General features: G+C 36.9%; 1 protein-coding gene across 1 annotated transcript; it reads left to right on the top strand.

Moving 5' to 3' along the window:
* The first annotated feature begins 1100 nt into the window (after positions 1–1100).
* Positions 1101–2465, top strand: LOC130465115 (uncharacterized). Its single transcript, XM_056834104.1, has one exon. It carries the CDS (start codon positions 1101–1103, stop codon positions 2463–2465), a length of 1365 nt encoding a protein of 454 aa, XP_056690082.1.
* The last annotated feature ends 10442 nt before the right edge of the window (positions 2466–12907 follow it).

Raw genomic sequence — 12907 nt, forward strand, 5'->3', positions numbered from 1 at the left:
TCTAAAGGCCTATCAGGAAATGGTGAATGCTCAAAGTGCATTACATAGCAATCCTACTGATGCAAGTGTAGCTGATGCTGAGCTGAAAGCTATACAAGAATATAAAGAAAAACATAAGGCATACTTGGCATTCTTAAGTCAAAAAGCTAAAGTTAATTGGCTTAAAGAAGGAGATGAAAATACTACTCTATTTAATCAAAGCATCAAAGCTAGAAGAGTTCAAAATCAAGTTTACAGTATCTGTGATATGACTGGAAATTGGAAAGACACAGCTGATGAGGTTTCTAAAGCCTTTTTAGCTTTATTACAGAATGTTATTAGGCACCACTCATGACCACAAAACTCCTGTTATTAAACAAATAGTCCAGTAGGGTCCTGTGTGTCAGGACCATCACAAAAGTATTCTCAATGCCCCTTACACTGCTGATGAGGTTAAATCTGCTTTATTCTCTATTCCAGGAGTCAAAGCTCCAGGTCCAGATGGTTTTGGGTCTTATTTCTACAAAGATGCTTGGCATATTGTTGGAGATGAGGTTATAGCAGCTATTCTGGATATGTTACAGAATGGGAAGCTCTTGAAGGAGGTGAATCATACTGTCATCACTCTCATCCCCAAGACTAAATGTCCAAAAGATGTGAGTGAATTCAGACCAATTTCATGTTGTAACACCATTTATAAGTGCATAACAAAGGTCCTTTGTGGGAGATTAAGACAAGTATTACCTGATCTGATCTTGGAAAACCAAGGTGGTTTTGTTCATGGTAGGTTTATTGTCCACAACATTATGGTTGTTCAAGACTTAGTCAAGCATTATGGCAGGAAGGCAGTCAAACCTAGCTGTCTCATGAAGATTGATCTTCAGAAGGCTTATGACACAGTTGATTGGCAGTTTTTGTATGAAATGCTCACTTATCTGGAGTTCCCATGCTCTTTTGTGAAAATGGTAATGTAGTGTGTTACTACTCCCATGTTCTCTTTGATGTTGAATGGAAGTATGCATGGATTTTTTAAATCCAAAAGAGGGTTGAGGCAGGGGGATCCTATATCTCCATTGTTGTTTGTCATATGTATGGAATATCTGTCTAGGATATTGAGCAGAATGTGTGAATCTTCTCATTTCCAGTTTCATCCAAGATGTAAAGATATCAAGCTCACTCATATTTGTTTTGCTGATGACTTGATCTTGTGTAGTAAGGGTGATTATCAATCTATTCTCCTCTTGTTACAAGCTTTCAAGCTTTTTTCAAACTCAGCTGGTTTAAAGGCTAATCAGCAGAAGTCTTCTGTGTATTGTCATGGTATGCCAGAGAGTGAAGTTCAAAGAGTAGTTGATGTTTCTGGTTTCTCCAGAAGTTTTTTGCCTTTCAAGTATCTGGGTGTTCCCATTTGTTCTAAAAAGAATACTGTGGCTCAATGTGGACATCTAGTGGATAAAATGATCACTAGGATTATGATCTGGAGCTCAAGGAATCTATCTTACACTGCCAGAATGCAACTAATCAATTCTGTTTTGATTAGCCTGCATATGTATTGGGCTCAGATATATGTCCTTCCCAAATCTGTGCTGCAGGACATTGTGAGGATATATAGAGCCTTCCCGTGGAGTGGACAAGCATTCAGCCAGAAACCAAGTAATATAGCTTGGGATAAGGTTTGTTGTGACAAGCAGCATGGTGGTTTGGGTTTTAGGGATGTGGTTCTGTGGAATATGGCTTTCATTGGTAAATATGTTTGGGCTCTTGTTAAGAAGCAGGATAATATCTGGATCAGGTGGATTACTTCAGTTTACCTCAAAGATGGGGAATGGTGGGATTACCAACCTAGCTCTTCTGCTAGTTGGTATTGGAGACAAATATGTGTTACTAAGGAGAAGCTTAAGCAGTTTTTTACTCTGTCTGACCTGGAGGGCATGGCTCATTATTCAGTGAAGCAAGTTTATGAGAAAATGTTGGATTTGAAACCTAGGGTGCATTGGGATAGATTAGCTTGGAATAGATTGCTCACCCCTAAGCACAGATTCATCTGTTGGTTAGCTGCTCAATGTAGGCTACAGACTACAGCTAAATTAGCTAGAATTGGGATTAGTCAATCTGCTCTATGCTTGATTTGTGGGTTGCAGGATGAAGATCACAACCATCTTTTCTTTCAGTGTCAGTTCAGCTATCAGATTATGCAGGCAATGCAGCAGTGGTTGGGTGTTCCTATGGCTGGTACCTTGCATCAGTTGGTAAGAAAGATTGGTCATAGCAGAGTTTCTAAGTTCAGAAAACAAGTTATTTTTGCTGCTATTGGTACTGCTGTGTACCTGATTTGGAAGAGCAGGAATGCAAGCTTCTGGGATAATCAAATCCCCACTATTAGTCACACTGTGAGCAGCTTGAAGAAATTGGTTAAGGGCAGAATTCAAGTAGTTTTGCCAAAAACTGTGAGCAAGAGAGGTTATGATTGGTTTATAACCTTGTAATGGGCTTTGTGCCTTGTTCTTTTTGTTTGAGTGCCTTGTATAGCTGTGAGTTGCTAATTCCTTGTTGATAGAGTCCAACCTAGTTGGTTTGTATCACTTGGTTTAGCCTAAGTTGTAATGTTTTGCTTAATTAATATATTCTCTCTTGCTTAGCAAAAAAAAAAAAACCGCTTTCTTAAACGGCGTTTTAACAGAAACTGTGTTTATGACACAGCCTGAGGGTTTTGAGGATCCAAAGAATGCTAAAAAGGTATGCAAGCTAAAGAAATAAATCTACGGATTGAAGCAGTCATCCAGGAGCTGGAATATACGTTTTGATGAAGCAGTTAGTGACTTTGGTTTCATCAAGAACGCAGACGAATCTTGTGTATACAAGAAGGTCAGTGGGAGAAAAATTTCTTTTCTAGTATTATATGTTGACGACATATTACTTATCGGAAATGACATTCCTATGTTGAACTCTGTCAAGATTTGGCTTGGGAAATGTTTTTCGATGAAGGATCTAAGAGAAGCACAGTACATATTGGGCATCAAGATTTACAGAGATAGATCTAAAAAGATGATTGGACTTAGTCGAAGCACTTATATCAATAAGGTGCTTGAAAGGTTCAAGATGGCAGACTCCAAGCGAGGCTACCTACCCATGTCTCATGGAATGACTCTAAGCAAGACTCAGTGCCCAAAACCACTTGATGAGCGTAGACGAATGAGTGGGATTCCATATGCATCATTGATTGGTTCAATAATGTATGCTATGATATGACACGCCCGGATGTTGCGTACGCACTCAGTGCTACGAGCAAATACCAGTCAGGCCCAGGAGAGGCATGCACATTGGACTGCTGCCAAGAATATTATGAAGTACCTGAAAAGGCACAAAGATGACTTCCTGGTCTATGGTGGAGATGATGAATTAATTGTTAAAGGCTATATGGACGCAAGTTTCCAAACCGACAAAGATGATTTCAGATCACAGTCTGGGTTTGTCTTCTGCCTCAACGGAGGTGTAGTAAGCTGGAAAAGTGCTAAGCAAAGCACCATTGCGGATTCTACAACTGAAGCGGAGTACATTGCTGCACATGAAGCAGCAAAGGAAGCTATATGGCTAAGGAAGTTTATAGGTGAACTTGGTGTAGTCCCCTCCATTAAAGGACCAATAGCCCTATATTGTGATAATAACGGAGCTATTGCACAGGCAAAGGAGCCCAGACACAACCAAAGAGTCAAGCATGTACTTCGTAGATTTCACCTTCTACGAGAGTTCGTTGAAATAAAAGAAGTCGAGATAAGCAAGATTGGAACTGATGACAACATATCAGATCCATTGACTAAACCTCTGCCGCAGGCGAAGCACAACTCGCACACTGCAGCTATGGGAATCAAGCATATTGGAGAATGGCTTTGATGTCCTTGTTTAATGTTTTAAAGTTTTAGAGTTTAATACTTTGTAAAACATTATTGGTTAATCATTCACAATAAATGAATAGAATTCATTTTTCCATTTAATTTGTGGTTAAATGATGAGTCCCTTCAATTTGACGATATATTCAAGATAGACTGTCAGGACCAGTCCTGTGACTAAGAAATGTCTATCAAGTGAACTTGAATGTCAAAAGTTTAAAATGGTCCCTGGTCGGAGTTTTCTATAAAGATGGACGCATAGAAAACGTTAGACGACTAGAATGCAAGATGACAAGTAGTTCTGTTTCTTGAACTATGTAGACATGGAAATGTCATAATCATTTGCATAGATACTTACTTTGGGAAGACTAGTACCGGACAGACCTATGAAACTTTACTGTAAGAGATGAAAATCTGTCATAAGTAAATTTCATTAAAATTATTAGACACTAAATCCTCAATACCTGAGTGATTTGAGATTACTTGTTTGAGAACTGGTTACTTTGACGTTGACCAACCGTCGCACCGTAAAAGGAGGCTATAAAGGCAACGCTCAGGTAATCAACTATCAAACGAAGTCTAATCTCAAGATCGCAAGATTGGGATTGTCCTCCCATAAATCAGGATGAGATGATTAAAAGTTGTACAAGGCCACTCGGAGAGCTAGAAACTGTAAATTGCATGGCCGTGCTCGGATGAATCATAGGCTATGATTATCTGTTTATTTGATCAGTTGAACTCTGAAACCGAGAAACACCTCTGGACGTGATAAGGATGACAACTCTTACCTTATGTTCAAGAGCAAGCATCGAGCGACAAAGGAATTAGGAAATGCACACTTGTCCCTAAGGACAAGTGGGAGACTGAAGGAAATAATGCCCTTGGTCCAAGTATGCATTTAATGTTAAGTCTAATAAATGCGGTTCAGTATTAATTAACAAGTTAATAATTCAGTGAGATCAAGTGAGCTGAATGCCTAGCTAGAGGCCGCTTCAGTTCAAGTGGAATTAATGATATTAATCCACAGCTTACTCTTGACTGAACCCGTAGGGTGACACAAATAGTACGTAAACGGATCAAGTATTTAATGGAATTAAATACTCCAAGTATGGATATTCGGAATCGACGGATCTTGGTTTCAATGGGAGCTGAGATCGTCAAAGGCAAGAAATGAATACTCCGGAAACGATGATATTGCAGGAAACGGAAATATGGATCGTATCGGAAATATAAATATTATCCAAGTCGTAGATGTTGCCGGAAACGGAAACATGGTACGTATCGGAAAATATTATCGGAAATGGAAATATTGCCGGAATCGGAAATATTACCGGAAACGGAAATATTGTCTAAATCGGAAATATTATCGGAATCGGAAAATAATTCCGGAAACGGAAATATTAAATATTTGTTCGAAACGGAAATTAATTCCGGAATCGAAAATATTAAATATTGTTCGTATCGGAAATGAATTCCGGAATCTGGAATTTAATCGGAAGCGCGTCGTACGAATTAGCATCGGACGAGACTTGCTAGACGAAGGCCCAGCACGAAGCCAGGCCTACGCCCAGCAAGCCAAGCGCCCAAACACACGCTGCCAAGCCACGCCAGGCCCAACAATGGCCTTGGCGCGCGCGGAGCTGCGACATGGACTGCGACGAGTGGGCTGGCGCTGTGCGTGGGCTGTAAGGCCTGCGTGCGGTGCTAGCGTATCACTCGAAGTGTGTTACTCGAATCCTAAGTCTACCGGGATTCGTCATATGATTAAATCTAATCCTAAAAGATTTAGTTTATTTAATTAGAGTCCTAGTAGGATTATAATTAAATAAATTAGTATCCTAATAGGATTCCAAGTCCTTTTCCATAACTCTATAAATAGGTGCCTAGGGTCACAATTTATGAGACACAATTTCAAGTATTCAAACAATAAAAAGCTAAGATTTTTAAGTAGAAAAATCAACCATATTCTTGCCCTATTAGCCGAAAATATATAGTACCTTAAAGGCGATTCTAGTTGGTCAATCTTAAGGCGGATCCGGACGTGCTGTGGACTATCTACGGAGGGACAACACTTGGAGTCCTAAAGACTTGTTCTTGTTCGGTTCGGGCGCAGCTAATGAGGGCACGCAACAAAGTGTATGCATCTGAATTATGCTAAATGATTATGTGTAAATAATATGTTTCCTGGCTTTATGGTTTTTCCGCATGATTTATGTTTATTCATATGTATCATAACCTAACAAGAGTATCTTTTGAGTCTCTCCTTTGTGTTTGATTTAGTAATCACTTTTACAGAATCCAAACAACGCTTTAGATCCTATCCAATAGATCTTTAACCCAGTATGTTCTATGTTTCGCCATGGTTCTAATATTGACAAATACTTTCAAATCTAACCATTTGAATGTCATTTTCAATAGAGAGATATGTATCTCATATATAGAACCAATAAACTTGACCTAGCTCCCACTAAACTCCTCATTTATAAGATGATCCATATTTTCATAAAGCTATGATTGCTCAATAGCCTTTTAGACAAATATGGTCCAATTCCCACTTACATGCTTTAATCTACGAATAGATTTCTTAAGCTTGCTCTTTTATCTAGCATCCAAAACTTTTACATTGTGTGATGTACACGCTTCATTTCTACAAGTCCAATTGAGTAATGTGTTTCGTTTTCCAATTGCCATATTGCCATATGCAATGATTGCTAGATTTATCCAAAATAGTTCAAGCATTCCGACTTGGTGAAAAATATTTCAACATTATCAACGCCGTGAAGTTGTTTACAATCTTTAACCACCAATCTAGCTAGCTTCTCTTTTGTATGTGTATACAATATCATCTTTGTATGTTTTGAAAACATGTTTGTAACCAATGGGAGTAAACCCTTTATGCAAATCAACTTTATATGTTTAGAAAACATGTTTGCAACCAATGGGAGTGAACCCTTTATGCAAATCAACGTTCTATGTTTAGAAAACATGTTTGCAACTGATGGGAGTGAACCCTTTATGCAAATCAACCAAATCATAGATTTGATTCTTTAAGATGAAGATATTTCGATAAAATGGCCTCAAACCATTTTGTATGGCCTCAAACCATACTTATGTTTTTGATGGCCTCAAACCATACTTGGGAATTTTTAATTCGTCGTAGCTAACCTGTAAGTCGTATGTTTTTGAAGCACTTTCCAAAGTCTTCATAGTTTTCATTCCTCAAGATATCGATGTATCCATCTTGGTTGAATTATATTCCTTATACGATTTACCTAGGTATTGAACATCAAACGTTAGTGTCTATAAAAACATTACTCAAGTCCTTTGAGTATTAGGATTCTCTTGAAGCACTTCTAAAGTCTTCATGAAGCTCTTCCAAAGGCTTCTAAGTATGGAGCTTTTCCAAAGACTCCTAAGTATCCTACATTTGTTTGTTGCTTGACTCGAAGTTCATTCGAGGTCATTTTTCTCCCACTTGCCTTTTTGGAAATATGATGGTTTCCTAAAAGACATTATCTAGAGCAACAACTATATGTTCTCAGATTTGTGGTAGAATCAATACCTTTTATTTCTATGAGTCGCTCATAAAGAAACATATATCTATTCTTGAGTTTGTTTGATGTAAACACTAACTCCCACTGGGTTTGACAACCCTAGATATATATGTACTGAAAAGATGTACTTAACCGAAGTTCAATCCTTATGACATCTTATCCTTAGCTTTGACAACTTTGTTTAGTGTGATAGTCACTTGAGAGTATCATTTAGAAACTATGTAGGAAAATAGTCGTGATTATCGTTAATCGAAATATATTCCGATTTCTCCATTTGGACATACCATATTCTTATGGAGCTTCAATTGTCATATTGCCATATAAACAATCTAGATAATCTTTCTTGGCTTATGCAAACATCACCTTGACCCAGCCTAGATGTTCCAAAATTCTTGCCAAGTTGATTTTATACCCTTTTGTGAATTACATTGAAGTATTTCACATATTTCACTTTGAGTAAATATAGTCATATTTTCTCAAATTCTTGTGAAATAGGTAGGTCATAAAATCCATCTTTGGCCTATGAACATAATTGTCTAGAATCTTCTAACAATAGTCCATTTCGATGTCATGTTCAACAAGCAAGACCCACGTGTCTTAAATTAACCAACTTTCAGAAATCCATGCCATGGAATCTTAGAATGTTGACTTGTTGATATGGTCGTATGACAAGGCCAAAGATATGTGGAATACGAATCAAAATGTTTGATTTGAACCTTCTGAAGTTTTAGTGTGAAGAGATACGTTTGTTTATTAATCAATCATATGACTCAACCCTTCCGTGACCATTTCATTTAAATAAACACTCAACAAATGTTTTTTTTTTACTTTGAATGCGAGTCTTTCCGTTGTCTAAACAGAAATTGATTATGATGATTAATGGAACATAATACCATTAAGTTCCAGCCTTTAGAAGGACTTTAAAACAAACACGATGACCCTACAATTAATGTAGCACAACTTTGCTTCATTTCCTACTTGTAGGTCAATAACCAGACTTAGCTCCCGGAATTTGAGTTCTTAACAAGAGTTTAGAACCTCAAGCGGTAATCTAATACCATAGGAGTCTATTTGCTAAGTCTTTTTCTCTTTAACATAAACTTCAAGGTAGAAATTGAATCTTGAATTCATTTCTTTTGTTCCCCTTCCTATCCTTTCTAGCACGTTTTCTTATAGTCCTAAAGATTTTACTCTTTGCTTGATCTTCTTACTTTGTTATGCGTACAAAGTCCCTTTCTTTTATTCACTTTGAATGACCGCATCCAATGAGTCTAGTTCATTATCGAATCAAAAGAAAATTGGTTGTTAACCATTGGTTATACATGAGTCTTTAACTCAATACTTCGTTTTTCCAAAACTACCCAGTATTCTGAATATATGAGGTCTAATTGGTCTACCATTCAAATTCTAGTTTGAAAACAACCATGAAGATCACTATAAGAAAATAGCATTCAAGATACGCTCTCACTCTCCTTTTCTTTGAGAATCGCTCTCAAAATTAGTTACCAATCGATCGAGGAAATATCGCAGTTCTATCGTCCGAACGCAATAAAGTTGAAGATTTACGATTCTACAAAATGAACTAGCAAAGAAAACATTTATCATACTTTAATAACTTGAAATAAAATAATTCAAGCAATCATTAAAGCTATTAAACATTTCATTCATGCAAAAGCAAAAACATGGTCCAAAAAGAATGAAACGATTCCAAGACCCCAAAAGTCCTAAATCCTTAAGCAGCTTTGGCATGTCTTAAGTAGGTTAAGATTTTAGGTAAGCAAAACCTATTGCTAGTAATCTCCAAATTACTCTTGGTTAATAAATTAATACCATAATTTATCCCATTGCCACAACATAATGCCATTGGTTTTTGAGTTGTAACCACAATCAACGTGCTCCTTTGGGATGCCTTACCACCTAAGTCAACTAAAATAGCACCTCGCTTTGGTGGAAACCTACTATCTTAGATCCTTAGATTTTTTTAAGTGCTTGATTTGGAAGGCAACTTTTGAACTCAATACTACTTTGGACCTAGTTGTTTCTATGTTGGTTCGATAATTTAGTGAACTTAATCTAATCGAGTCATAGGAAACAACCTATTCATGCAAAGCATACATATATTCATACATTCAAGCATAATATATATATATATATATATATATATATATATATATATATATATATATATATATATATATATATATATATATATATATATATATATATATATATACACATATATATATATATCAAAGTGCATAAATAAATGGTGATCTAGTATGGCCCAAAACATCTTGTCTTGAAGCATCCAATCTTCATCACCTCCTTGTTAGCTTGGCATCGTCTTGAATCTTCGTTCAAATGCTAACTTAAAGTTCTAAACTTAGAAATATTTGAAAATAATAAAATTACATCAAAATTTCCATGGTACGCAAACCATATTTAAAACTTTACATTCAAAGATAGAACGGTTCGCAGACCGTATTTAACTATCCTAAATGGCCATACTAGTCACTTGGAGTACCTGCATTACATAAAATATATATTCTATGCATTCACCCATTCGTATGCTAAAATGAATGACCCATATAAATATGCAAGTATTTACGTGAATTAATTAAAATTCACGTTCACATAAACGCGTCCTAATAGATTAATCAATTTCCAAATTATTAATCCTTAGACTTTATTCTAATTAAAATTGAATTTAATTAAAATAATGCGACCTACGAAAATAATTAAAATTAATTATTTCATTTTAATTTCATTTAGTGGCACCCACTCAAACCAATAATTATTCCAGATAACTAATTATGAAATATTAAATTAAAACTCGCGGCCCGGCCCAAGCAAATAAAATATTAAATTAAATATCCCGTTAGCCCAAATTAATGCAAATGTGCGAGGCCCAACAAAATAAACAATTTTCAACGAAAAATTCCAAGTGCATAGTTGGGCTAGGCTTGCGCCCAGCCCTTTGCCCCTTGTGTGTGTCCTACGAGGCATACGAGCAATGCTCGCACACCCCACAACCTAGCATGCGTGCCCACAGCGCTAGCTGCCCCTGCGCGCTCATCTTCGTGCCCATCGCAGCACTGCACGTCGCAGGCCTTGTGCCTTGCTTCGTCGCAGCACTCGCAAACCAAGGCACTGCCTTGCTTGCCCTTTCCTCGCGCAGCGCGCACGAGGCACGCAGCTCGCTTGCTGCTACCCGTGTCGCTGCGGCTCGACAGTCGCATAGTAGCCCGCATGGCTCGTCGAGCCACACGTCCACCACACATCCTGTTCGTGCCTTTGGTTCGTGCCTACGGACCAACTCAATTAAAATAAATTTTAATTTCACGAACTTTGCATTAATGTTATTTTTCATAAAAAAAAGTTACGATTTTTATTTTCAAAAAACAACGATTTATAACGATTTAATAAACTTAACGACAATCCAATTTCGTAAAATATTAAATGAAGGCTAACATTATTCAAATTTTTAAGAACGAACGAATCAACTTGAAAAATTTGAACTTTTTAAATAATAAAATCCAAAACTTTAAATCGTTCATTAACATTTAAATTTCAGATTTTAATAATTAGGTTTATGTGCGATTAAAATCAACGAAACCATTCCACATTTTAATCCAATAATTTTTAAAATTAGCCACTGACCCATGAAATTATATTTCCTTTCCCAGTTAACCAAATTATTAGACCAAAATTATTTAAAAATCAATTAGGGTTCTAAATTCTTCGAATTGGGAAAAAGAAAAATTAGGGTTTATACTTATCGGAAAAATCTGACATTTTTACCATAGATCAAGAATATACCCAGTGACACCGTGTCAAAATTTCAAGAAATCCCGAGTAGTTTAGGTTGACCTTATAATTGAATTACTTCGTCACTTTTAATTTTTATTAAAAAATTAACAAAAACGCCCAAAAAACGACACTTCGAGGCCTGTTTTTGCGATTTCGTTCTCATGAATTGATCTTAGAAAATCGTTTTCAATCAGATTAGGGTTTGAAAAATCGAAAAATCGAATCTTTTGAAATCAGACTTTATTACGCAATTCATCCAAAAATTCAACAAAAAATCCCAAATTTTCGACAGATGCAAAAACAAATAAAACATGCTAAAATATGCTTTGAATACATTAGGCTCATGATACCACTGTAGGGGAATACAGTTAAACATAATAACATGTGCGGAAACAATCCCCAAAGTTAGGAAGCATGTATAAAGCACAGATTAAGCATACTTACGTTTGAAGCGTGTTTTCCACGATAATCTGTCAATGAACACGAACTTAGAACTCCACTTGTCGTTCCTCTACTTGGTTCACCGACACGATCAGACCCGTCTTGATAATCATAGCTTAGACAATCATTCAAGAGTTGTGCTTTTGGGAAGAACACATCCATGGAGGCAAAGAGAGAATTAGGGTTTCTCTTTTCTCCTAGGGTTGTGTGTAATCTGAATTGTGTGCTAGGAAAACATAAGTTTAGGTTATTAGAATAACCTAGATAGTAAGCAAGCCAACCAACCAAGGCCTAAGGCCATTAGCTGGCCAGCAAGCCCACGAGGGGATTTATGCACGCACATCAATGTGGGCTGTGGGCCGCGAGCTGCTGCTTGCATTGTGCCTTGTCCGCGCGCGCCACACAACAGCGAGGCTCATGGGCCAGCGCTGCATTGCCATGCACGCTTGCGCCCATGGGCCTTGCGCTTGTGCGCTCCGGCTCGTGGGTTGCTTTCTTATTATGATTAAATTATCCTTCGACAATTTATTTATCGTTTCGTACTTGACGATCCAATGTCGTACGATACGATTATTCGTCTCGCCTATCTTACGAATATACGCAATGCGATATACGATTTCACGATCCAATGTTTAATCGTATAATTATGTTTTTCCGAACTAATTTCCCGAAAAGCTATTAAATGAATTTCCGATTCATTTAATCCGGTGATCTGTTACGTGGCATTGGTGTGACCTTGCAGGTTCAGTCAAGAGTAAGTTGTGCGCTTAATATTCATTAGAACTCACTGATCGGAAGCATTGCTCCAGCTAGCTGTTCCGATAACTTGATCTCACTGAATTAATTGTTCGCAATTAATCTGAACCTTGGTATTAGACTAAATGCACCTTGGTTGAAGGACACATTTCCTTCACGTGAGTGGTCGATGTTCGTGCAAGCTTCGAATCCTTAGGAATTTAGGATTTGTCCGATTATATTATTTTCCTAAAACTACTAGATTTAGTTGTTAAGCTAAACACTAAAAACAAAAGGTTTAATTTAAGTCTAATTCTAATTGAATTAGATAAATTGAATCCTAGTAGGTTTCTAGTTCCCATAATCCTACCCTATAAATAGGTGATGAAAATCACAATTTATATACATAAAATTCTCAAGTATTCATATAGTTTTAAGGTTAAACTAAGCTTAATAATTTTCCAAATAATTAAGTACGAATAACATAAAACTTTAGGCTAA

Source organism: Spinacia oleracea, chromosome 1 (assembly GCF_020520425.1).
Source record: "Spinacia oleracea cultivar Varoflay chromosome 1, BTI_SOV_V1, whole genome shotgun sequence".
NCBI classification, from domain to species: Eukaryota; Viridiplantae; Streptophyta; class Magnoliopsida; order Caryophyllales; family Amaranthaceae; genus Spinacia; species Spinacia oleracea.